The sequence below is a fragment of the Narcine bancroftii genome, chromosome 6, assembly GCF_036971445.1.
Source record: "Narcine bancroftii isolate sNarBan1 chromosome 6, sNarBan1.hap1, whole genome shotgun sequence".
NCBI lineage: Eukaryota > Metazoa > Chordata > Chondrichthyes > Torpediniformes > Narcinidae > Narcine > Narcine bancroftii.
In genome coordinates this window covers 17978648-18004539 of record NC_091474.1, presented here as the reverse complement: position 1 = coordinate 18004539, position 25892 = coordinate 17978648, and the positions used below count along the sequence as shown (strand labels likewise).

Genomic DNA, 25892 nt, shown 5'->3' with positions numbered 1-25892 from the left:
GAGTGTCATACTCCTTTCTGATAGGATGGCAATGAAGACTAGAACTGGGGTCAACGGTGTCAGAAATTTGGGAAGATGTGCAGACCCCGTGGATGAGGTTAAAAAGACAATGCAGGAGGAGACAGACAGCCCGACCAGAATCATCTGCACACATCAGCTGCAGTGCCGAGGGCGGAGCTGCAGGGGGCGCTTGAAGTGGGCTGGGCGCTCCGCGGAGAGGCGAACGTCCGCACGCCCTATTTAAGCGACGCGGGGAGGAGGGTGGAGGCATTTCGGGGTCGGTGAGGCGGCGGCGGTGGTCGGTGTTTTGTCTTGCGGCCCCGCCACGGGAAGAAATAAAGGAAGGGCTCGGCAGCCAGCCTCTCCAGGCCCGTCACCATGAGCGGCGGGACGCCGTATATCGGAAGCAAGATAAGCCTCATCTCGAAGGCGCAGATCCGCTACGAGGGCATTTTGTACACGATCGACACGGACAACTCGACCGTGGCCCTCGCCAAGGGTAAGGGGGAGCCAGGAATCGGGCCTCCTGCCCCCGGACTCAGGCAACGGCAGGGTGCACTCATTCACACCGCTGTTAGTGAGGTACCCTTCCCCATCTCCCCCACCGGACTCGCCCCATCCCCCACTCTCCTCCCTCTCCTAACCCCGCCGGGCTTTGGGGGCCTTCCCCCCCCCCCACGCAGGGATTTTGGGACCTCCCCCCCCCCCACGCAGGGCTTTGGGGACCTCCCCCCCCCCACGCAGGGCTTTGGGGACCTCCCCCCCCCCCCCACGCAGGGCTGGGGGCCTACCCCCCCCACGCAGGGCTGGGGGCCTACCCCCCCCACGCAGGGCTGGGGGCCTACCCCCCCCACGCAGGGCTGGGGGCCTACCCCCCCCACGCAGGGCTGGGGGCCTACCCCCCCCACGCAGGGCTGGGGGCCTTCCCCCCCCCCCTCCACGCAGGGCTGGGGCCTTCCTCCCCCCCTCCACGCAGGGCTGGGGGCCTTCCCATCCCCTCCACGCAGGGCTGGGGGCCTTCCCCCCCCCTCCACGCAGGGCTGGGGGCCTACCCCCCCCACGCAGGGCTGGGGGCCTTCCCCCCCCCCTCCACGCAGGGCTGGGGGCCTTCCCCCCCCCTCCACGCAGGGCTGGGTGCCTTCCCCCCCCCCCTCCACGCAGGGCTGGGTGCCTTCCCCCCCCTCCACGCAGGGCTGGGTGCCTTCCCCCCCCCCCCTCCACGCAGGGCTGGGGGCCTTCCCCCCCCCCCCCCACGCAGGGCTGGGGACCTCCCCCCCCCCACGCAGGGCTTTGGGGACCTCCCCCCCCCCACGCAGGGCTTTGGGGGCCTCCCCCCCCCACGCAGGGCTTTGGGGGCCTCCTCCCCCCCCCACGCAGGGCTTTGGGGGCCTCCTCCCCCCCCCACGCAGGGCTTTGGGGGCCTCCTCCCCCCCCCACCACACCGGGCTTTGGGGGCCTCCTCCCCCCCCCACCACCACGCCGGGCTTTGGGGACCTCCTCCCCCCCCCCACCACGCCGGGCTTTGGGGGCCTCCTCCCCCCCCCCCCACCACGCCGGGCTTTGGGGGCCTCCTCCCCCCCCCACCACGCCGGGCTGGGGGCCTTTCCCCCCACCTCGCCGGGCTGGGGGCCTTTCCCCCCACCTCGCCGGGCTGGGGGCCTTTCCCCCCACCACGCCGGGCTGGGGGCCTTTCCCCCCACCACGCCGGGCTGGGGGCCTTTCCCCCCACCACGCCGGGCTGGGGGCCTTTCCCCCCCCCCACGCAGGGCTTTGGGGGCCTCTTCCCCCCCCCCCATGCCGGGCTTTGGGGGCCTCCTCTCCCCGTCCCCCCACCACACCGGGCTTTGGGAGCCTCCTCCCCCCCCCACCACCACGCCGGGCTTTGGGGGCCTCCTTCCCCCCCCCCCCCCCACCACCACGCCGGGCTTTGGGGGCCTCCTTCCCCCCCCCCCCCCACCACGCCGGGCTTTGGGGGCCTCTTTCTCTCCCCCCCCCCCATACATATGCGGGCCTTGATCATCTCCCCTGTCAAAAATGTAAAAGATCTAAATGATGCATTGTGGTATTATTTGCTTTTGAAGAATGGTTAAAATTAAAGGCAGAAAATGTTGAGAGTTGACCTCTTGGATGTAAACTGATGAAAATGGTCACAGATTTGTCGATAAGCTATTAGTTGGTTACAGCCCTCAGAGAACAGCCTGCTCTGAAAATCATTTATTTTGTAATCTATGTAGAATGAATACTTTGATCAAAAAGAAATGGTCCGCCACTGGATATAATGGCAGAGTGTAAAACAGTGTCTAATTTGTTAACCAGCATGGTTTTGCATTTATTTGTTCATGGAATTTATTGTCTAATGGTAATTGTTACGTAGTTGAGGTAATTATTCCATGGATGTAGCAACTAGGGTTGTACATAGGCCAATAATTGCAAGGTCAATGCAAGGCTGCTAATTTCTTGCTGAAATCTTGATATAATTGAGATGTTGTATCTGTTTGTCCTTTCTGCATTAAAAGAAAATATATATAAGCATTGTCAAAAATTGTCCTCTAATTCCATTGCTGGAAGGTTAGATGCGGACTGCACCTCTTTGGGAAAATTAATTGAGGTAATGCAGTTCACTAACTGATAACAGTGCAAGAGTAGTTTTAGGAAGTATTTTTGTGATCATTATGGAATTGCTTCATTATTTTTCACATAATATTTGAAATGTTTTGATAGTGCGATCATTTGGTACAGAAGATAGGCCCACAGACAGACCTGTTGCTCCAAGAGATGAAATCTATGAGTACATCATCTTCCGAGGCAGTGATATCAAAGATATTACTGTGTGTGAACCTCCAAAGCCTCAACCCCAAGATCCTGCCATTGTACAGGTGAATGTGTAAAATTTTTAATAAAATTAACTGACTATCGAGCATAGTTGGCATATCAACTCAGTGCACAACTTCAACAAACTTTAATTATTGTCGATTGTTCACTAAATTATTATAATATATGGTGTGATTAATTGGGTGGCTCGAAGAGCAACATAAATTTCTATTTAAACAAACCTTTTCCTTTTTAAGTAATTTTTATTGCATTTCAAATGTTCCACCTTCTACTTAAATTGCTGCTGGATTCTTCAGGGATCATCTAAACCACACATGTCAAACTCAGGCCTGCAGGCCAAATTTGGCCTGAGATATAATTATATTTGGCCTGCAAGATCATATCAATATGTATTAGAGCTGGCCCGCTGGCCGCCGTGCCAGTATAGCACATGCACAGCTAATACTACAAATCCCAGAATGCTTTGCAAATGCATTGGCGCCGGCCCATCAGCCCAATAATCGCCCCCACCTCCTCTCTTTACTTTCATTGGCATCTGTGACCTGTCGCCCAACTCACATGTAATAAACCCCTTACGAAAAATGGCCAAACCAAAGACAGAAAACAGGACCTTTCAAGACAGGTGGGAGGCATTTTAAAAGACAAACCTGTTTGTCTTGTGTGTGTAGTTAAAGAATATAACATACGACGACACTATGAAACGAAACACCAGGACACGTATAAGGATCTGAACGAGAAGCAAAAGCTCCAGAAGGTGGAGGAGATGAAAAGAAGTCTGGTTTTACAACAAACTTTATTTTATATTTTATTTCTCATTTGTTAATGCTTCTTTCCAGAAGTTTAACCAAAACTATTATTGAACATTTATTTTAATCGGAAAAAGTTTAACATTACATATGTTGAAAGAAGAGAAAACATGCAGATGTTGTTGAAAATTTTCAATAAATATTTAGTTTGGCCCACGACTTAGTCCAAGTTTTTAATTTTGGCCCTCTGTTTTTAATTTTGACACCCCTGATCTAAACTAATCATTCCTTTTGATGCAAGCCATTCCTATCTATTGATGCTTCCTCAATAAAGTCTCCTACCTCAGTTCAAGATCACAAGAATCTTATCAGTTTGGGCCTGTATATTTTTGAGGTTTGTTCTAAAAAAAAATCTGATGATGGGTTGGTTCAGAAACTCAGAAGGGCCTATGGCTGCAATGGTGAATAAAATCACTGAATGAGCATCTCATTTGCATATTTCATCTTTTTTTAAAATCTGGGTATGTGGATCAATACAATAAGTTGCATGGTTTTTGAGTTATTTTGTTTCTTTCCCAATTTCATTTTCCTTTCGTGTGAAACGTTGTATGCATAGAACATGTAATCTATTTAAAAACTGTGTTCTGTACCATTAATATTATCAACAATGATTTTTTTTTTTCCTTTTAGTCTTCATTGAGCACTTCATCAAATGCTACCTTTCAACCTGCTGCGTCATACAGTCCTTTCCGTAGTATGACTCCATATAGCCAATTTGCTGGAGGATCCATGGTTGGACAACAGTATAGTGCCTCTGTTGGTTTAGGTTAGTACACTGTTTCCTCCATAATTTGTGTCCAGTAATTTAGCATACATTTTTAAATATTGATTATACCTTGTGAATCCCAGAACCTTAACAACACGACCCTGCTATTTTATAGGTAAATATCTGAAGTTTTTTTTTTTGCTCTTAAACTGTTAAGCCTTTTTCAATGTTCACTGGGACTTGGTATATAACTTCCAACTGTAGTTTCAAATGAACCCAATGCAAATAAAACTAAACAGTTGCTAAATTAAACCTATTGCTGCATACCTTGCCATTTGTCCCTGGTGATTAATCTATATTTTGCGTCAATAAAATAACGTGTAGAATTTAGTCACAGGGGAAGTAATTTACTAGGGTTTCTTCAATTGTTCATTAGTGAAGCTTCAGATCAAATGGTTCAAGGTGTAATGTAAATTTGTAGCTGTGCTTTGGCTCGTAAACAGTGTCTTTGAATATTGCTCATTAAATTGCTTATTGACTTGTGTTTTGAATTCGATTGTGATTAGAAAACTAATGATATTCTTAGTTTCACAATTTGTGTTTTTTAAACTGAAATAGTCAAATAATGACAATCCTTACAAGTCTGTTTAGAGATCTGGTTTGTTTCTATAATTTTATAGCAGTAATACCTTAAGATGTATTCCTGAGATGAGAATCTGAACTTCACCTGTCGATTTGGTTTTTACAGAGAACCTTAAAACTTAACAAGTCCCTAATATGAAATCATTTGTTTTAAAACTGAATTAAGTTTTGTGTGCAAGTTTTATTCCTTACAGAGAAACGTTGGGAGATTTGATTTGCTATAAAACTGAATACTGAATCATTCTTCATCCTAACCAAGAGATCTTTGGGGGAAAAAATATAGAATTTTGACCGCCTTGTGAAGTAAATATTAATCCATTCCATTCATCCATCTTTTAAAATTATTTGTTGCTGGAAATTGGAAAGTTCTGGTGGTAAATTCTTTGGAATTATTCAGTGTTTTCATCTTCTGCTGTCCTCCACCTTTCCACTTTTATTCTGGTACAGTAAAACCCCTAGTATCCTGTTGGGATTGATAGATGCCGGATTTCCTGGTTAAATTTAAATTAGATATAGGCCAATTCGGCCCTATGAGTCTGCCGTCCAAATTACACCCCGGTACGTTTTTGACAGGTGGGAGAAAACTGAAGCCACTGGAGAAAGCTCACGCGGACATGGGGAGAACATTCAAACTCCTTAAAGGCAGCAAAGGTCCAGTCCCAATCACTGGCACTGTCAAGGTGGTGTGCTGACCACTGTGCCAACTGTACTGCCCTTACTTGAGACTGACTTTTACAATGCCTAATAGACCTGCAATAAGAATAAACAGTTTAAAAGGCAAAAATAATATACTGAACAAACTTCACTTGCATGAATATATAAACCTTTAAGCATTTTACTTTATTTTCAGTTACATTCTTTGAAAACATTTAACTGTTGCTGCATCTGCAGGTTCCTCCCCTCCATGGAGCTGCCCAAAAGACAAACAATGACATTGTAGATAATTAATCCCCTCCCTCAAGTTTACCGATAGAGCCTCTGAGGAGAGGAAACTCGTTAAGCAGGGATAAAGAGACACTTTAAGAGAGTCACCCCAACGTTGATTGGCATGAACCATCTTGATCGACGCCATTGCTGTTTCGCACAACTTTATTCAAACAGCTGCTACGAACAAAGCATGACCAAGGCCCTCCACTGACTGAATATTTGCTCCCATCTTCACCAAAGGTTTATGCATTACTTCAGAGAACATTTACAATTTTAAACTTTTATTTTTTACCTATTATTTTATTCTTATTTAATATTTTAAATTTACATTCCTCTATATATTTTTATATATATATTTGCCTGTTGCTTGAGGCTCCCGGTTGCTTGAATTCAGAATACATGGGGTGTTACTGTATTACACCATGTAATTGGTCTGGGTGATTATTCTTTGTATTACCTACTCAGTGAATGTCAAACAAAGTTATTGTGAAGTTTCTTTATATAATTTGTAGATACTTGCATTAGAATTAGCAGCATTGATCCTCTGGTTCCCTTTTTCTCTCTCCTGCACTTCAACAGGATGTTCAACACCCTCTCAAATCACAACTGTTTCTCACTCCAGCACTGATAGTCCTCCCTCACCTCAGCCAGCCTTTACAGAGCTTGAAATACCACCCGATCCAGCACCTTTGCAGAAAAGTCAACTGATTACTCAGGGTAACGTTTGTCTGTAGTCTGCTTAAGGCTGTTTGTTATTCCGCTAGGAAGTTGCTATTCAATCTTGTCTAATTTAGGAATGCATCTTTGTGCAGCATGTAGTACTGGTTTGGAATTTTTTTTACTGAACCAATTTTACTTGATTTATAAATGTGATCTGAAACAATGAGAGAAGCATATCATGTATTTTTAATTCCAAAACAGCAGTCCATGTGGATTCCATTTATTCTTGTGATTATCAAGCTTTGCCTAATTGATTTTTATCATCTAAAATGATGTCCATTCTTTCCATTATTATTGCCTTGTTGATATTAAATATTTGTGAGTAAGTACATGATTGATGATCTGCTTGTCTCATTCCTCAGAGATTTTTGTTAATGATATTTTGCACTTTTAGTGATCCTTTATGATTTCTCTCAATTTCTTCATCCTGAAAATCAAAATAAACATATTAGCCTCCGTCCGGACAGTATGTTAAGCAGCACATGCGACCTTTCAATTTGGAGAAATGTGATCCCCTTGTAATATTTCATCAATTTCATGGACTTGAATGTTTTATTACAATTGGAATTGCTGCCTGTGCTTTCTGAATGATTTAGTTTTACTTCTAAATAATGGAAATTGCATTATTAATATTGTGTTGGGCACATGGAATATCCTTGCTGATTTGGTTTCTGTGTAGTGACTTGTATTCTCAGATGCAGTTGGTTCTGAGCTGGAAATGCCATTGAAATGGGCAAAAATGTTGAGTGCATCAATAGCTAACTACTGACTTGAATAGCTTGTCTCAATCCTGAGTGTCAGGGGCTTTGGCCTATTTCTATGAAGCAGTTCCATGCGAATATTTTTTGGTACTAATTTGTGTAGTAACAAGATTATTATTTTATTAAAGTTGTTTCCTTGCCACCTCCACCTGTCTGTAATGACATATATAAGATGTTTGAGGTGGATGGGAATGTCAAAAGAATGCTACACCCGGTGTTATACTATTTAATTGTGAATAGTTGTGGAATAGTCCATTTTGCAAACAAGAAGATATTTTGTATTTCAATGTGGAAACAAAATGTAAATTCCAATTTCACCTAAGTGAAGGACTATAACCTGAAAAGAAATGATTATTGGTTTGTAGGATTCTGGTATTAATATTCCTGGAGCAGTGTGAAGTAATTGTGTTGCTTTATTTAATATTAAGATTTGGGATCTCAGAGGAGGTATTTGTTCGGATGTCAAATTACACAGTTGACTGCTCCACCAAAATAGTGTTTCTGATTGAAACTAATTTGTAATAGGGACATGATTTATCTCTTGAGCATGTCAGACAAAATTAACTCTATATCTGATATTTTGGTGTGATTTGTAAGCTGCATTATTTTACAGCAACTGATAAATGAACGACGCTGCCATGTAATTCTTCTTGCCCTCAATAACTTCTCCTTTAGCTCATCGCACTTTGTCCAAGTCCAAGGTGATGCCTTGGGTGCTTGTGTGGGTCCCATCTATGCCTGCCTTTTTATTAGTCACATGGAACAATCCATGCTGCAAGGCTCCTCAACTCTTTTTCCGCTACATCGATGACTACACCCATGATTAGTGCTTGTCAATTTTATCTGCTTTGGTGCCAACTTTCACCCTGACCTCAAATTTACTTTGTAGATCTTTGGAACACCTTTCCCCTTTTTTGTTCTGTCTCCATCTTGGGAGACAGACCATCTATAGACTATGACCATGTAATTCTCCCCCTTCTAAGTTCAGCTTACTCTTGTACTTGTAAATGAACAGTGGAACATGGGCATACCAGTGAACATGTGATGGAAGCAAAGGGAAGATGGTTTTTGTCTGTATTTGTCCTGTTAACAGTGCAGTTGCTGTTATTACTTTATATCTTTTCTCCTTGAATTGTCATTAGGTTCATGAAGTCTCCAATGACACAATACACTTTTTTATGAAAACCAGTAAATCTGATTTATGTGGTTAATAAATGGGTCCTTATTCAGGATGCATGTGAAAAGTTGATTTCGCTTGACTGCCCTGGCTAACCTACCTAACAGTCTGGACATTTGCTTGTGCTTCATTATTTTGTAGTAGTTGTATATTACATTATTGTCCAATCTGTGAGAGCACTTGTTTCAGTGATGGCAAGTTTTAAGTTAAAGGCACCTGATGCTGTATGCCACTTAGTTATCCAAAATTAGTCTGTTTTATACCTTGCGCGGTTAGACAAATGTGTCCCTTAGCTTTTCATTTGAAATCTACAAATTTTTTTTTCCATTTACTGCTTCTGATTTAAGGACAATCAAATATTCAGGTTCTCTTAACTTGTCTCCTTTGAATTGGTTAATTGTTAAGGCAATCTACAGTCATTCTAAACAATTTTCCTGATTAACATCCACAAATTTGTCTGTTGGCATTAAAATCGTGCATTTTGCTTTGGGTGGAGGTGAAATGAAGTTGAAATATTTACTACAAGCTAATTAAATAAATCAAAACTTGGAGCTAATCTAGTTTGTGAACAAGGGTCTGAACTATTCTGTATTAATTATCCACTGTGAATCTTTTTGATCCAAATGACTGGAGCTAACTAATGCTAAAGTCTTGTTTTAAAATGGCGGTTGATCTAGCAAAAGTGCCACAGAAATGTTTTCCAATCAGGTTGGTTACTGCGCTCCATCACCTGATTTAAAAAAATTAGTGCATTATGATGAATCCAAGATGCTTGCTAGTTGAACAATCTGGACTATAACCCTTAATTTCCCCACCATTTCTATCTGACCTGTTGAATCTTCGTGTTTCAAATTATTGTTTGAGATTGCTTAATCTCTTGTATTTCTGTGAGTCTAATCTCAAGTCGTGACATCAATGTGCATGATTCATAATGGAGACTAAAAGACTCTTCCAATTGCAGCATTTAATACTGGTTCCCAAAAAAACCTCTGCATCTCAGCACCCATCATTTTATTTCATGCTGTCGATGCAAATTTTGCTATCATCTGGTGTCAAAAGACTAATTTTCTTCCGATTCCGATACCATTTGCTATTACTCCTGGTGACATGCCGACTCTGTAATAAGTAACTGCTGCTTGAGACATTGCAGAAAAAGAAAATGAACATGTGAAGCATTGGATAGACCCAAGACAAAAAGGAATCAATGTGCCTCCTTCAGTAAATTTCTCTTCTGGATATTGCTCAGCTCTAATCAGCACCAAGGGTCTGTGTTGACATTTTATAACTTTCAGTCTTTAATCTTGTTGCGAAGCACACATTCTGAATGTATTTAAAGCTTTCGTGCTTTTGGGGTATCTTGCATTCATTTCACCAGATGGTGGCTGAGACGAGTGGAATTAGTGGTTGGGATCAGTCTATAATAAGAACATAAGAAATAGAAGCAGTGATAGGCCATCTGGCCCACTGAACCAGCTCTGCCATTCAATAAAATCATGGCTGATCTGGCTTTGGACTCGGCTCCACTTAATTCCCCTACTATTCGAAAAGCTATCAAATTTTATCTTAAATACATTGAATGAGGCATGGGTTCAAAATGATGTTATTTGGAAAATTCTGTTCATTAGTACAGAATGCTGAATATGCAGTGGGACACCATTGATAATGGATGGACTGAGAGAGGTGGTGAGGTAGAGCTGGATGTTGCCATTACCTGTGGGACATTTGCTTTTGATAGCTGTGAGGCAAGGGAGAATGTTTAAAGTGAGGGGTCATCAGATTAGTTTATTGTTCCAAAAGAATAAAGTGGCAGAGGCAGATCAGTGGATCTATCATGAATGGTTTGTATTCAATGAAGTGAAGCAAAATTATTTGAGATTTGCTGTCACTTATACTTGGGACCCTGGAAATCTATAGTAAACGGTGGAAATTCTCTTCATTTTGGGGAATTGGTGGTATTGAGAATTAACAGTTTGATATTTGCCAAAAGCACTTCTCAGCTAAAATTGGACAGTTGTTCTTTGTAACTTGCAAACCAGGACCATGGTAGTAGGGGATTGCACATTATAAACCAGCAATGTAGAGAAGCCTGTGTATGGAAAGACTGAAAATATTTGGCAGATGGCGGCTTTGGTAGACTGCAATGCAGGAGGCTTTGCCAAGGTTTTGCTGCAGACATTAAAGTGAAATCAGATTATTCAAAATCAAATACTATTAATATAAAGTTGACCCAATCTCTTAATGAAAACATTTGGGCAAACACAGAATAAAGCAGTTCTTCCTCCTAGCCATGACGTGTCACTTCAGATGATTGGGCTCGTGAATTGTGCACCAGCTCGAACCTGGGCTGGCTGTTGAGTCGATTTTCCCCAGTGTACATGATGGGTGATCCAGCAAGATCCTGTTCTACTATTGGACTCCAGCATCAGAATTGGAGCACTTGGAAGTAAATGTGGCAAGCTGGAGACTTCTGTAATTGTGTACTTGGCAGGGATGGCTGCGGATGCTGGCATTTCACCACTGCCATTTCCTACCTTTCCAATATTCAGGTAATGACTGACCCTTCATCAGAATTGATATGCAAAAAGAATTGATTTCCAAATGACTCCTTTGTTTATCATCTTGATTTAAGATCACCTTGGATGATTTAGTAATATTTTTGGAAGATTGATTAAACTAATCTGTCTGCCCATCCAAAATATGTCCTTTACAATGCCTGGAGTGCATTATATAATCTGCAGAGATGAGTATAATGGGTGTGTGGAAGACATGCAACATCACTTAGGAATATTTTCACCTGCTTATTAGTTCACTATACCTGTTGGGCATTGGGTATTATTTAATACAATTTATTCGTAAGAATATTATCTTAATTACTTTAAAAATGTAGTAAACTTTTCTAATTATTCTGGAGCACGATCAATATTTGATGAAATGTGTACTTTGATTTCCAGTCAATGTTTAATACACTTTTTAAAATAAGTTATCTAACCAGTAATCATTTTGATGCTGATTAATAATTGCTCGTATATTTATTTTGCATGCACACTTGCTGTAGTCTATGTTAAATCCCTGTTTGTAGTTGCAGAAATAAATGTCTCTTTTTAGCAGCATCTGGTTTTCCGTTCTTGCCACCACGGCAAAGTCCTATGGTGGAACAAGGTGTGCAGACAAGTCCGACAGAAGGCCTGAATCAGAAGAACCTGCAACAGGATAAAATCCCTACGAGCATAAATCAGCAATCTATTGGACTTGAGCAAAGGAAAGGTAGGAGATTTTTCAGATTTGCATTACTGGCCACATCAAATTCTTGCATCCTAATGAGAAAGCTGCATACTGTATTACATTGTGTAGAATGGAGGTTTCAGTTTGTGATTTGCATGTTTTGCAGTGACTACTGAATCTGATGCAGCCATTCAGTTGGTAGTCAAAGTTTGAGCCCAGGCTCTCATATGGTCCTGTACATGCCAACTGTTTTAAGTTTAGGAATAGTAATGGTGGTGAATTTGTATTTTCTGTCTTTCCCCCTCCAGTTGTCCAATTGCCTCCAGCACAAAGTCGGGCTCAAGTGAATGATGAGAATAAAAAGCCTCAACCTCAAAGGAGACGTTCGGGTAAATATTTTCTTACTCCACTGAGGTGGTAGAAACAGCAGTAGGAAAAAAAAACTTGCCCAATGTACAAAGTGAAGAAAGCTAACAGTTAAATTAGCATGAATTGTGTGCATTCCACAGAAGCTGCGGGACTTGAAACCCAAGCTCACACAAGCCAATCCACAAACGCAATTTTAATGGATGTTGGTTAATGTTTTGTTTATAAATACAAGTTTGATTTTTCCTGACTTAAGATATGCTACTTGCTACTGCATATTAAATCTATATTGGTGCATTTTATTGAAAATCAAAAATTTAGTTTAAGAACCTGACAAAGCCACAATTTCTATAGAAGTAGCTTTTGCATTCTGTATGGACAAGTTCACCCAATTTCATTAGCCCAAGAGATTAATAGTGAGCCAATTTTAATCATCTTGTATCTATCTAGTTAGCATTTGGCTTGTGAAACAATTGACTGGATACAGTTGTTTTGGCTGTCTGGGTGACAGAAGTTTGCCTTTATAGAATTCATAAATCGTTACCCACATGGAGTGAAATTCACAATCATGGAATTTATATGGGGGGGGGGGTAGGGAGAAATAATTAAATCAACACTTTTTTAAACTCTTTTATTGATGCATGTGTAGATGATGTGGCTTTGCATTATGGAAGATTGCAGTACTAACCATATTCATGGCACAACTTCTATCCTCTCACCTGCAATTCAGGGATAGCCAAAACAAAATACAAAGCTGTCACTGCTGCTTGGAAGCATCCATAAACTTGCAAGCAAAATGCTTTATTTAGACAATATAAATTCTCATTTGACCAATATATCTCATTTTTGAGAGCAATGGGGAGTTTTAAATTAAATAAATTTTAAACAGAATGTAGAGGAGTCACGTAATGGAGTAGTGGTTGGTAGGAGAATACCAGCCCTCTCCAGAAAAGAAGAAATAAAGTGAAGAAAATGCAAAGCTCAAGAAACACAAAACACTACAAATAAAAGATAAAGCTGTGGAGAAAAGAAAGAAAATGGCACCAAAGAAGGAAAAAGCAAAAAACAATGGGGGGAAAAAAGAAGGAAAGACACTGGAAGAGAAAGGAGAAGGCCTTACCTGCATGAAGAAGGAGAGACCCGCCGTGGACAGAGGAGCCAGCTCCCCGAGATTGGTGGAGACCCCACAGGGTTGCGACCTCCCGACCACAGGACTGCAAAAATGGCTCTCTGAGCCAAACAGAAGTGCACAATGCGCACAAAGAAAAGGAAAATACAGACAGGAGGGAGTCCCAGCTATGGAGTGAACTTAAACAGTGCGACCAGCTGAGAGATGCCCACCAGCAGGGCTCTCAGCTGGAAGAAGAGGAAAGCAATAGGAAAGGAGTGATAAGAAAGAAAAACAGTAACAGGAAGCCCAACAGATAACTAGCCCAGAAGAAGACCAACATCAAGAAACCATGAAAAAAAACACCCAACAAACTGAGGCAAGCAGCTCAACAAGAAAGTCAGAGGAGACACCGATACAAGGAAGACACAAACCCAAGAGTCGACACAGAAGAAGAAGAAGACCAAGCTCTGCACAGAGGAATAGAAAGTAAAATAAATGGACAGTACATAGATTTTTAAAAAATTACAAGAACAAATGAAAGCATTAAAAGAATGGTTGACACTAGAATTTAGTGAAATGAAAAGTACAGAAGAAAAAGTGAGTAGAATAGAGCTGGTCATAACAGAAATAGGGAAAAGATTAGAAAATGTGTAAGAACGAGAAATGGAAGTGAATAACTTAAGAAGAAAATTGGAAGAAAGTGACAAAAAAGTTAGTCACAAGAGTTGTTCGATCAGAAGATGGATATAATGGAAAACTATAGTAGGCGAAACAATATAAAGATAATGGGCCTAAAGGAAGTTGAAGAAGGCAAAAATATCAAAGAATTTATAAAAGAATGGATCCCAAAAGTTCTGTGAATGCCAGAAATACAGGAAGGAATGGAAATAGAAAGGGCACACAGAACACTAGCCCCGAAACCACAGTCACAACAAAAACCAAGATCCGTTTTAGTAGAATTTCTGAGACACACGAAAAGAGAAAATATATTGGAGAAGGCAAGGAATAAAATTAGAGAAGACAAAAAACCATTGGCGTACAAGGGTGAAATTTTTTTATTTTTTTTTTTACCCAGGCATAAGTTTTGAACTCCTAAAGAAGAGGAAGGAGTTTAACCCAGCAAAATCGATCCTATGGAAAAAAGGCTATAAATTTATGTTAAGATATCCAGCGGTGCTTAAAATAGTTATCCTGGGGGAGCAAAACAGACTGTTCTCGGATCCAGAGAAAGCATGAGAATTTGCAGAATGCCTGCAGGACAGAAAGAGAGACGAAGAGATGTAGCAAGAACAAAGAATGACGACAAGCTACATATAAAGATGTAAAAATAATGTATAAGTAAGAACTAAAGAAAGGAAGTAAGGGAGAGGGGGGAAAAAAATTACAGAATGTGTTTCAACAGTGCATATTTACGGAAGAGCATCGGGTTAGCAAGTTATTTGGTATTATAATCCAGATATCTAGCAATTCTTCAGGAAAAATAAATCAGAATTTCTGTGTATGAAGCTTAGTTGATGATCGATTCTTTAACAAGAATGATTCTTTCTGTATTTTTCAAAGCTTGCATATTTCAAAATCCTGTCATAGCTTTTGAGAGAATTTGCTGAGTATGGCTATAAATGGTGACCTGGCTTTTTGCAGACATGTCTGGTACTCTTGTTAGTGCTACTGACGACTGAACTCTTAGTCATAGCTAACATGCAATGTGAATGTAAGCTTTCAACTTGCCTTGTTCTGATTGTTGTAGCTGTTTCCCTTGACTGCTATTTGAAAAGTTCCTATTCTGTAATATTTCAGGCAATAGAAGAATCAGAAATCGTGGAAGAGGACAAAATTTTTCTGGAAGTAATAAAGAAGCAACTATGAAGTTTGAAAGGGATTTTGATTTTGAAAGTGCAAATGCTCAGTTTAACAAGGAGGAGTTTGAAAAGGAATTCCAAAACAAACTGAAAATAAAAGGTAATTATTGTTGCATATAAAGAAATTTGAACTGAAGTTGCTACAAACTGGCAAGTTTTCTTTTGAATTATTCATTCAAATATCTTAATTGTCCATAAGGAAGAGGTGTCTAACCATGATTCACTGCATTGTGAGGCTAGGCCTCCTACATCTTTTTTTCTCACTTTCTGCATAGTGAATATTATCTGTTCTAATGCACTCTAGGGGTGCCCCAAGTACTACAAAAGAGCACATCTTGCACTTTGGATTAAGCAGGAGACGGGGCATACATTTAATATTCTGATATGAAGCAGTAGATGATCGAAAAGGATTTGACTTGGGATTTGTATACTAATTGATGGTATGGGTGAGATGAAAGATTCAAGATAACCAACAAAACTCAAAATTATATGAACTGGCACATGTTGTTTGGGTATCAGTTTCTGCAGAGATACTGGATAAGATTGTGTGTGGTCCAAAAGGTACCCTATTAGGGTGCAATTGCAATTTTAGCATTGTACTAAATGGAGTACTTTTCTAAATTTTTAGATGATATTGTACATAAAGGAGATCTTGGCCTCCATGAGGAGAAAGGAGATTCAATTGTTGAATCACTAAGTACTGAAGGAAATAAGGAAGAGCCATCTCTTGGACCCAACTGTTACTATGACAAAACAAAATCATTCTTTGATAATATTTCTACAGAGCCAAAGACAAGGTAAATCTTTTACAGTTTACTGTGTTTGTGATTAATTAGATTGGAATGAGTAAAGAACTTGGTGGGTATATTTGTTTCACAATGATTCAAGCTTGCAGTTGAAACTAATTTTATAAGTTTGAATTTTCACATCTTTTGGAGGTTATTCCAAAATTTGAATAACTTCTAAATTTGGAGTTCTGCTTGGCTATGGAGGGAATCCAGTCAGATACAGTTGGTGCACATTCCTGCTGAGGTGAAAAATAAGCTATGAATGGCAGTACAAGGGAGCCAGTGGTGTCCTATCACCTCCTTTCATTCTTTTGTGGCATTTTCCCTTCCATTTAAATCAGATGCGAGTGATTGCTGTTGTATTTTGCTTGATTAATGCCATCTTGTTGCATTGATGGCACCAAGAAAGGATTACATTTTTAGTTGTTGAGTACAATCACACTTGTAATGTTTTTAGGCAATTAAAACTGTGCAATTTTACGCATGAGGTACTGTGCTGATTTTTTTTAAAATTGGAGATATGGGGACTTGGAGAGGAGAGAAGGATCTTGAGTAACCTCGATTAAGAGGTAAACCTTTGGTCTTTGTGGACAAGATGTATTATTAGTCAAATTCCTAAAAGACGAATGTCAAATTTTAGTTTTCAGGAAGCCATTGGGAGGCAGGAATTGTTTACTTTCTAATGAAAATTAGCAAAGCTTTATAGAAGTATCCATAAAATGTGTTGTAACTCAACCAAGTTCTATTTCTGTGGTTATCGGAATCCAGAATTAAATCTAAATAAATGCACTTGATCCAAATGCTGGATGTTCAGGGAGATGTTTAGTGCTCATCAGATGTTGACTAGAAAATGTGCTGAATAGCTTTTGCATGTGATTCCTGCTGGCTCATTATTGCAGATCAGTACATCTGGTATTAATATTGCATCTATGCGCAGCTTGTTACAAGTATGTGTCTAACACTTTAGCATTAAATCACAAGATATTTGGGGAAAATGATTGGAGGCTTACTCAAAGGCATGTTTTAAGAAATTTCTTGGAGGATAATAAGCTGGCGAATTTTAATGAAGAATTGCTATAGTTTGGGAGTTATAATTAAGGTTTCTGATTGTGGCAAGACTTAAAGTTGGGGATGGGATCGCTCTAAAATTTGAGTCCTGGTAGTTCATATTTCAAGATTCTTGCAAAGTTGATGATTAGGAATTGGAGAGGGGCCATTGAGAGATCCACAAACAGGTGAGAATTATAATATTTGGCTGCTTATCGTGAGATTACAATAATGAATGTTATTGGTGAAAGTTAAAGTAATGGCATTTTGGATGGGAGATTTTTGGAAACAGATTTTTAGTAACAGATGAACTGAAACAAGTAGTTTATGGAAACATTGAATAAAACCAGAAAATGCTTGAAACACTCAGCAGTTCAGGCAATAACTATTATTTGGGTTTCTAAACTTTTCATGAGAATTAAAGGGAGAAATACAAGGACTGCAGATGCTGGAATACTATGAAAAGAAGAGCAGGAGAGATTCAATAGGTCAAGCAGCATCCACAGAGAGATTATGGACAGTCAACATTTCAAATTTAAGCCCATTTTTGAGACCAAGGATCCTGATCCTGAAGAAATGTTCCCCAAACTTATATTGGACCTTGTAATAGTGCAAGAGGCCATAAACAGGCCAGAGGGCAATGGTGAATTAGTGTCAAGCAACTCAAAGCTTGGGATAATTTCTGCCAACCGAATGCAGACACATCTCACTGTGATCACCCAATCTGCATTTGATTTCCCCAGTCTGCATTTGATTTCTGCAGTCCAGCGGAAACGGCATTGAGAATACTATGGTACACTTGACTGAAAGAAGTGCAATTGAATTGCTGCTTTGCCTGGAAAGGCTGTTTGGATCCCTGGGTGGTTGGAAGGGAAGAGGTGAAAGAATGGGTGTTGCATCTCCTCTGTTTGCATGGGATGTTCCCCAATTCTGGGAGTCGTTGGTATGGATTGAATACAGGACTAGGTAGTTAGGAATCGAACAATCCCTTAACTGCCAAGGGGGAAGGTGTAATCTATGTCTAGTGGTGGAATCTTCTAGAAATGGCAGAAATTGTGAGGGACAATCCATTGAATGTGGAGGCTGGTGGGGTGTTCTTGTTATGTCTAGGAGATGAAATGGTGAGAAGAGAAATGCTTGATACAGCTGGGATGTGCTCAAATGCTGTTTATTATGGTAGAGAGGAAGCCACTGTTCAGGAAGACATTTCAGAGGCATCTGTTCAGAATTCTCAGTATCAGACTAAATGCAATGGAAACTGGGAAAATGAAAAGGAGTCAGAAGAGGAGGACGAGGTGGGAGGAAGTATTGTCAAGATAACTGCATGTCTTGCGTATACTTCTGACCAGTCTATCCCCTGAGATGGAGATAGATTCAGAAAGGGAGAACAGTCAGGAAATGAATTTGTCAGAAAAAAATACTCTAGTTCATTGAGTGTAAAAGCATCTCCAATTAAGTCATGAATGTACTGGAAAGAGAGTTAAGAAAATGGGCCCTAGAGTGACTTGAAATAAGGACCATACCCTCCATCTCTCAAGAAAAACCAGCACAACTTGGGCCCTAATAAGTTCTCATAGTTATGCCTTTAACCTGGAGAAAATGACTGTTGAAGGAATTGTTCAATGAATTGTTCAAGGACGCAGTTATCCAGGCTGAACTTGGTGGAGAAGTAAGTAGGGTTCTCTTTAAGAAAGAAGTGGAGGGCTCTCAAACCTTGCTGATGTTGGATAGGGTGGTGGAGAATTACACATCCAATGTAAAGATGAACAAGTTAAAGTAGGAAGAAATAAGTTTGTGGTAAAACCATAGTGTAAAATTGAGTCTCTGACCAGCCATTCCTAACCTTTTTCTCTTGCAATGGCCCCCTTAGGATGCTGCTCTAAGTTTATCGGCCCCCTTCCCTGTTTCTTCCATACTTCTCTCCTACAGACTACATTTTTTTTTAAATGTATTTGTTAGATGAAGTGAAAACAAGACTTTTACTTAAATGTGCTATTGGCCTGGGGTGGTGGGTGGGGGTGTCATAGCACCCCTGTTGAGAATGGCTGTTCTTGACAGTTCCACCTCTGAATCGTGGCCAGAAGCGGGCTGAGTGGGCCTGAGGCATTCTAATTTGATGGCTAATGGTTTTGTTTCCTTAACTGGAAAATTGCCGACTTCACTGATTGCTTCCTTTTTATTCCCCCAACTTGTAACAGGCGCACGTGGGCTGAAGAAAGAAAGCTTAACACTGAAACATTTGGGGTTTCTGCTAAATTTCTTCCTGGTCGTGGATTCCGCGGAGGATTCCGTGGTGGAAGAGGGCGTGGAGGCGGACGAAGAACTTCTTCAATGCCAAGAAATAGTGGAGGCAGCAGGGTCTAGTGAGGTACAGCAGCACTAGTCTTGAAATGCTTGTTAAAGCGTGGCTCAATACAGTTAATAGTGACTGACAAATGCTGGAAACACTCAGCTGGTCAGGCAACATTTGTGGAAAGCAAAACAATAGTTGTTATTTAAAGGTAGTATCTCACTGGCAGAGACGTTGTCGGAACTGATTAGTCGCAGCAACTCGGGCGACCAAAACATGGTTTGCGTTCTCACCAAGGCGACGTCTCCATCAATCGCGGCGACTAATGTCTGCAACTGGAGAAACCTCTCCGCGGCGTGGCCGCGACCTCTCCTCAGTCTCCTTGGTCTCCAGCAGGTCGCAGAGACGTCTCCCCGTCGCAGGCAACATTAGTCGCCGCGACTGATGGAGACGTCGCGGAGACCTGCTGGAGACTGGAAAAAGTCTCCAGAAAAATTGAACATGTTCTTTTTTTTCCCCCGGCGACCCGGCTAGTCTCCAGGAGACGCCTCCGCAAACAGCGGAGGTTCGAGTCGCCAGCAGGTCTCCACCTAGTCTCCAGGCCAGTGAGATAGGCCCTTAAGGTTGAAAACCAGGTCAAAATTGAGAATGAGAAAATATAAGCAAGTTGTTGAGAAGGTGAAAGGGTGAATGGAGCTCTTTGGTTCAGATTTCTAGGATTTGCAATATTAAGTCATTTATATTTTCACATTGCTTGAATATTTTGAGTAATTTGAAATGGGCAGTGTAGACTCCAAAATATAAAAGGCACTGGACTCTGCACTGAGATCAGTAGTTTTAGCTAATTGCAGATAATTTCTGCATTCACACTTCTGGAACTTGCAACATTTCCCATTTTTGTCTTATTTTCCACCCTAATGTGAAATGTCTCATTTGTTCTCCCTGTTTCTCAGCATCTTTTTGAAATTTGTTTGTAACTGGGAACAGTGTACCTAATGAAAAGCCATTGTTTCCCTTTCTATCTTACCTACTTAGTCATTTTCTGTTGTGGTTTTCATTGTGTACTGAGTTTTTAGTGTGTACTCTTCAGAAGCCTGTAGATTATTTTAGGCTATGAATCAACTAGCTGTACTACTTTATAGATAATAGGATAGGGAGAGAACTTTCATTGACTGCTTTTATTTGTCTTGGGCTTTTAAAAAAAAAACCCACTATATCCATTGTAATACAAGATTTGAAGCCATCTTCCATGATAACTAATATGTACTGTTAATTGAAGTCACATCATGCTTATAACAGATGACTTGCATTGCAACTTAAAATGCTATGAATGATGAAAAAAGTTTGTTTTATATATATTTATAAATCTTAGAATTGTTACCATTCTCTGAAAAGAATCTACTTGTTAGAGCAAAGATTTAAGTAGATTTGTGATCCTTAATTGATTACTTTCTAGAATCTTTATGCTTGTCACATCTTTAGTTCTTCTCCATATTTTTTTTTCTGCTGTTTTTAAGTATGGTAGATAAATGGATTGAACATTGAATCAAATGAGCTCTATTGTTGATGGACAACACATCTACTGGTACTCCCTGTAGTTAAAAGTTGTATAAGCTATATTAATCCCCTAGAATAATTCATGACATTAACAATTATTTATGTTATCAATTAGCTATAAATATAAAATTGCACAAAAACTAATTACAAAACACAGTCACCAGCCATAAATTTAGGTAAAAATCCACCAATACTCTCCACTTTAACGCTACACATTAAAAATGCAAAAGTGTGCTTCTGATTCTACTTAACCTAATAAATGGCTCCTGCCTCAAACATCACTGCTAACATATCTCACATCTGGCACTAAAAGATTACTTCAGCTATCTTGATAGTAGAAAAAGTATATTGTGCATTTAACATTAAATGGTCTCCAAGACATTCCCAATGATAGAAATTGTCTTGAATGCTTTCTACTTCCTAGCTTTCAAGCACATTATATAATGCAACTCTGAATTCAGCTTCTTGTGAACACTGACCTTTCCTTGATATCAATGACCCTTTTGAAGTTAGGAAGTCATGCCCTTTCCTCTTCTCTCTCTGGTCAGTACAAAAGGCCATTACTTTTCCTAGTCCCTTTTGCAAAATACTTTAGTTGCAGTGTATTCAGCTAACTTCAGTACATCGAGACTGGGGTAACATCATGTGTGAGATCTTCAGAGCATTTTAATCACTTATCATATAGTAACCCAAACTACTGACAAGGCACAGGTCTGAAACTGATTTGGTTAGTTTAGGAGCTCCATGAACAGAGAGAGAGAAGGGGAAAGGCCATGACTTCCTAACTTCAAAAGGGTCATTGGTGTCAAGGAAAGGTCTTTTCCACAACCAATGTAAATCACAAAAATCCGTAGACAGTAGTTGAAATAAAAACACAAAATGCTGGAGAAGCTCAACAGGTCAGTGTCCTTTATGGAGCAACGGTCAAGCGATGCCCTTTATGGAGCAACGGTCAAGCGGTGCCCTTTATGGAGCAACGGTCAAGCGGTGCCCTTTATGGAGCAACGGTCAAGCGGTGCCCTTTATGGAGCAACGGTCAAGCGGTGCCCTTTATGGAGCAACGGTCAAGCGGTGCCCTTTATGGAGCAACGGTCAAGCGGTGCCCTTTATGGAGCAACGGTCAAGCGGTGCCCTTTATGGAGCAACGGTCAAGCGGTGCCCTTTATGGAGCAACGGTCAAGCGGTGCCCTTTATGGAGCAACGGTCAAGCGGTGCCCTTTATGGAGCAACGGTCAAGATACAGAACTGACGTTTCAGGCTTGAGCCCTTCATCAAAGTAGGAGAAAATGCAGGCAGGCATCTGAACAAAAGGGGAGGTGAGGGGAGGGGGGTGGCAAAGACATGATAGGTGAAGAAAGGAGGGAGAGGACAGCAGCAATGAGGGGGAGGAGAGATGGCTGGATGAGTGGAAGAACTGGAAAGACAGGAAAGGGGAGGGTAAAGAAAAGGCGAGCAGGTTTAGTGGAAAGCAGTAAAGTCTGTTCATGCTGTCTGGATGGAGACTCCCCAGACAGAAAATAAGACGTTGTTCCTCCAATCTGCGGGTGGTCAGGGTGGGATAGTACACAAGGCCATGGACAAATGTGAGCGTGAGAGTGTGATTCAGAATTAAAATTGTTGGCCACTGGAAGGTTGCTGTTATTGTAAACGGAGGGGAGGTGCTGACCGAAGCGATCTCCCAAACTGCAACCAGTCTCTCCGATGTAGAGAATGCCACAAAGGGACCATTGGATGCTGTAAACCTATGTAGCCTGTTCCACTGTATCTACCAGCTTGACAGAAATGGCCTCACTCCAGTGTCTACCCAGTGTTCTCACCTTTCATTTTGGTGAATTTCTACAACAGTTGTCCAAACATAACAGTGAACTAACTACCTGCCCTGTATCAACTACACAAAACTCTTTCTGAATTACTTGCTACTGAAGACTGTAAACCACTTATTAGAGTATTTGTTGTTTCAGGACATCTCCCTGTTCAACATTTTTTGCTCTTTTTGACAGCCATTCACTGTCTGCTTTCCATCACTTGCTGTTCTCTGTAGACTTTTCTCTGTGGTCAACTTCAACCTTTTGTGGCTGTACTTGCCTTCCTAGTTTCCTTGTAGCTAAGTGGACATTGAGTGCAACATGTCCGATTGGACATTCAATAAAATGAAAATTGCATATTACTAGCTTCCAAAAAAGCTTATAATTTTAAATTTGTGGATATATTCATTAATAGTCTCATCGTGCACCACATGTAGGGTTATCACTTCCCTGTGTTATGCAATTCCACTACAATTCTTGCAACTGCTTGGAATGTATACTGTGTATGCTTACAACAGTAGTATATTTTGACCAAACTTCTGAGTTTCCCTATCTTAGAAAATTGATCTCTTAAGCTTTTCCTATCCATGTACCTGTCTAAATGTCTTTTGAGCAGAATAAGTGTTTATGCTTCTCCAATCTTTTTGGTAGCTCATTGTATGTATCCATCCCACTCTGTGAGAATGCTCTTCAGATTTTTCTCTTTAAATTGATGCGCTCTCGCTTTAGGTTCAGCTACTCTTTTGTAGGATATAAAGGCTATTTATTAAAAAAATAGTCATCTAAAACATCTCAGTTTTTTTAACCTTATGTGAATTTTTCCAATGATTTTAAGTTATTTTTGTAGTAGGTCGCTCCTAAAATTGAGATGAAGGGGATTTATTTGGGTGTTTGTCAGCAAAAATCTTTGATAACCAAGATCCATTTTAAGTTGCAACGGCATCATTAAAACTTGTAATATTTGGCTTTTCATTTGTGAAATGGACAATTTACATATTGATGAAGAGGAAATGATTATTTTCTAAATGCAATATTTTGTAGTTTTTTTAAATCAGTAGCTGAAAACAAGATAATGGATATGCATCATATTAATTTGTTTTTCTCTTTACCTTTCAGAAACTGGCAAGAAGTTTTTTTTTGTATGTGTGTGTGTGTGTATATATATATGTATATATGCACAAAAGAACTGGCACTACGAATGCTACTTGTGAACTAATGGGAATACATTTTTGTTGAAAGAAATCCAAAGGAGTAACTGGCAAAGCTAGTTATCGAATACTGCTTCTGGTCCCCTATCAATTAAGATTTTGTACTGATGATCTGAGCTCCTTTATGCAGGAGGAGATGAATGTATTTATTTTGGGTTAATTGTTTAACAGGTGAAAGAGGAGCATATTGATTGTTTGAAGTGTGCCTGTTTACCCAGTTGTGCAAGGAAAGCTTAATTTATTATTTAGAACAAAGTTCCCTGTTGTAACTTGTTGCATATGGTCAGAAGTGACCAGAACCAACCCCATCACCATGGGGGGGGGGGGGGGTGGGGGGGGAAAACATCTTGTATCTTTAAGTATCAAAAACATTCTTCACCCCTGCAGATTGACACCAGCTCCACGTGGTACTAAAGGGCAAGGCTTGTGTCTGTTATGAGCAGTAATGAGGGTATAATCAATAATAGTGAACAGATTTGGCATGAAGTTATTTTGCTTCTTGGATACACTTTGAATTGAGCAATTTTTTTGCATCTTTCATAATTTAAATATTTACTATATTCTTCTGATTTGAGGAATTATAATCTGACGTATTTTCAGTGTTTCCCAACTTCAATTTGCAAAATTTGGAACTGTTTTTCAGTTTACCTTTATCTGCAAGGATGAAAATTATTTCTCCTAATCGTGCATTTATTTGATACTGTATTTCATTTTGGTACACTTTTTTCTGATTCCTGGAGATCAGTTAATATCTGGCTATATCCTTGTACACTGCTAAACTTGATTCCTTCAACTTTTGTAGAATCAATCCAATTCTCCCAGCAGTGTGGATTTAATAAAGGAGCTGAATTTTCACCCGTTTGCTGTGAGGTGGCTTAAGGATGCTGGTTTGTTGGTATCTGATTATACCACTGTAAAATTACTGTAAGTGAAAATTAATTTGAAATTTATTTGGACATGCCAGTTCAGATAGTGTAAATATTCTCAATGGACTTTGTCAACAGGAAGCCTTCCTTACAAGCTGCAGTTTTTTTGTACAATGAAGTTGGGGTGATGCTAATGGAAGTCCAACTGCTCAGAATTTTCTCCAGAGGCATTGGTTGGTTCTTAAATTTTCTGGGATGGAGCATGTGCATATAGTTTTTGTCTGGCCAAGATCCAATTTATGAATGTGCTGGACTTGTATTTCTGTGAAACATTTGAGCTTTATTTCTGTAAGCACCAAGAATTGCATGGAATACCTGAGATGAAACTCATCTGGATATTCAGTGCAGTGTGCAGATGAGTTATTTTGAAAAGAAAATGTGCAGCAGTTGTCTATACAAAGCTAACATTGAATATCCTCATATATGTAGGTGTTTGAATAAGTTGTATTTTTTTTGTTTAAAACAACTTTGTTGATCTGGGAAAAGATCACTGCCTTTGGTGGATTAATTGTTCAATATGCAAGCCTGTAATTGTGCACAGTTTTTGAAATTCTGAACTCACTAGGCCATGGTATCTGCACTCTTGTTTAATATGCAAGCCTGTAATTGTGCACAGTTTTTGAAATTTTGAACTCACAAAGCCATGGTAACTGCACTGTTGTAGCAATAAATTGTGTGAAATACACTTTAACATTGGGCACATTCCCCAGTGATTTAATAAATGACAAAGCAATGAGTGTTTTTGTCTTATTTTAAGGGCTTTGCACTTCAGATTAAATGCTGCAATGTCCTTAATTGTAAATGTTCCCAGAAGAGATGGAAAGTTTTCCTCTTGCAGATCGGTGGAATAGAGATGTTCTATTTCCATCAAGAATGAGACCTATATCTTGCTGCAAGAACTGAAGGCTTTCCCCAGTTACTGATCTTCAAGAAATTGTTTTATTTGGTGGCTTTATTATTGCATATTTTGTTTTTTTTTTAAAAAGGCCTAAATTAGTTTGAATGCTGTATTGAACTTGAGCAAGAGAATGAATCCCAAAAATGCAATTTGAGAATTACCTCTTATTTGTCACCTTCAAAGTAGCAAGTGTGACCTAAATAACTGAATGCATGTCTGTATTAACTGAGCTGTCATCTGAACA

At 40.4% G+C, this 25892-nt stretch overlaps 1 protein-coding gene across 4 annotated transcripts; it reads left to right on the top strand.

The window, feature by feature from the left end:
- Positions 1–244: 244 nt before the first annotated feature.
- lsm14b (LSM family member 14B) lies at positions 245–25486 on the top strand. Of its 4 annotated transcripts, none has more exons than XM_069884143.1 (10): positions 245–499; positions 2722–2876; positions 4269–4404; positions 6493–6630; positions 11680–11835; positions 12102–12182; positions 15068–15229; positions 15758–15926; positions 19163–19332; positions 23733–25486. In XM_069884143.1, the coding sequence occupies exons 1-9, from the start codon at positions 379–381 to the stop codon at positions 19326–19328; spliced, it is 1284 nt and encodes a 427-aa protein (XP_069740244.1). In that variant the 5' UTR covers positions 245–378; the 3' UTR covers positions 19329–19332; positions 23733–25486. The 4 variants fall into 4 exon arrangements, with proteins under 4 accessions (XP_069740244.1, XP_069740243.1, XP_069740246.1 ...); XM_069884142.1 differs by having other exon boundaries at positions 11677–11835; XM_069884145.1 differs by lacking the exon at positions 6493–6630.
- Positions 25487–25892: the final 406 nt, after the last annotated feature.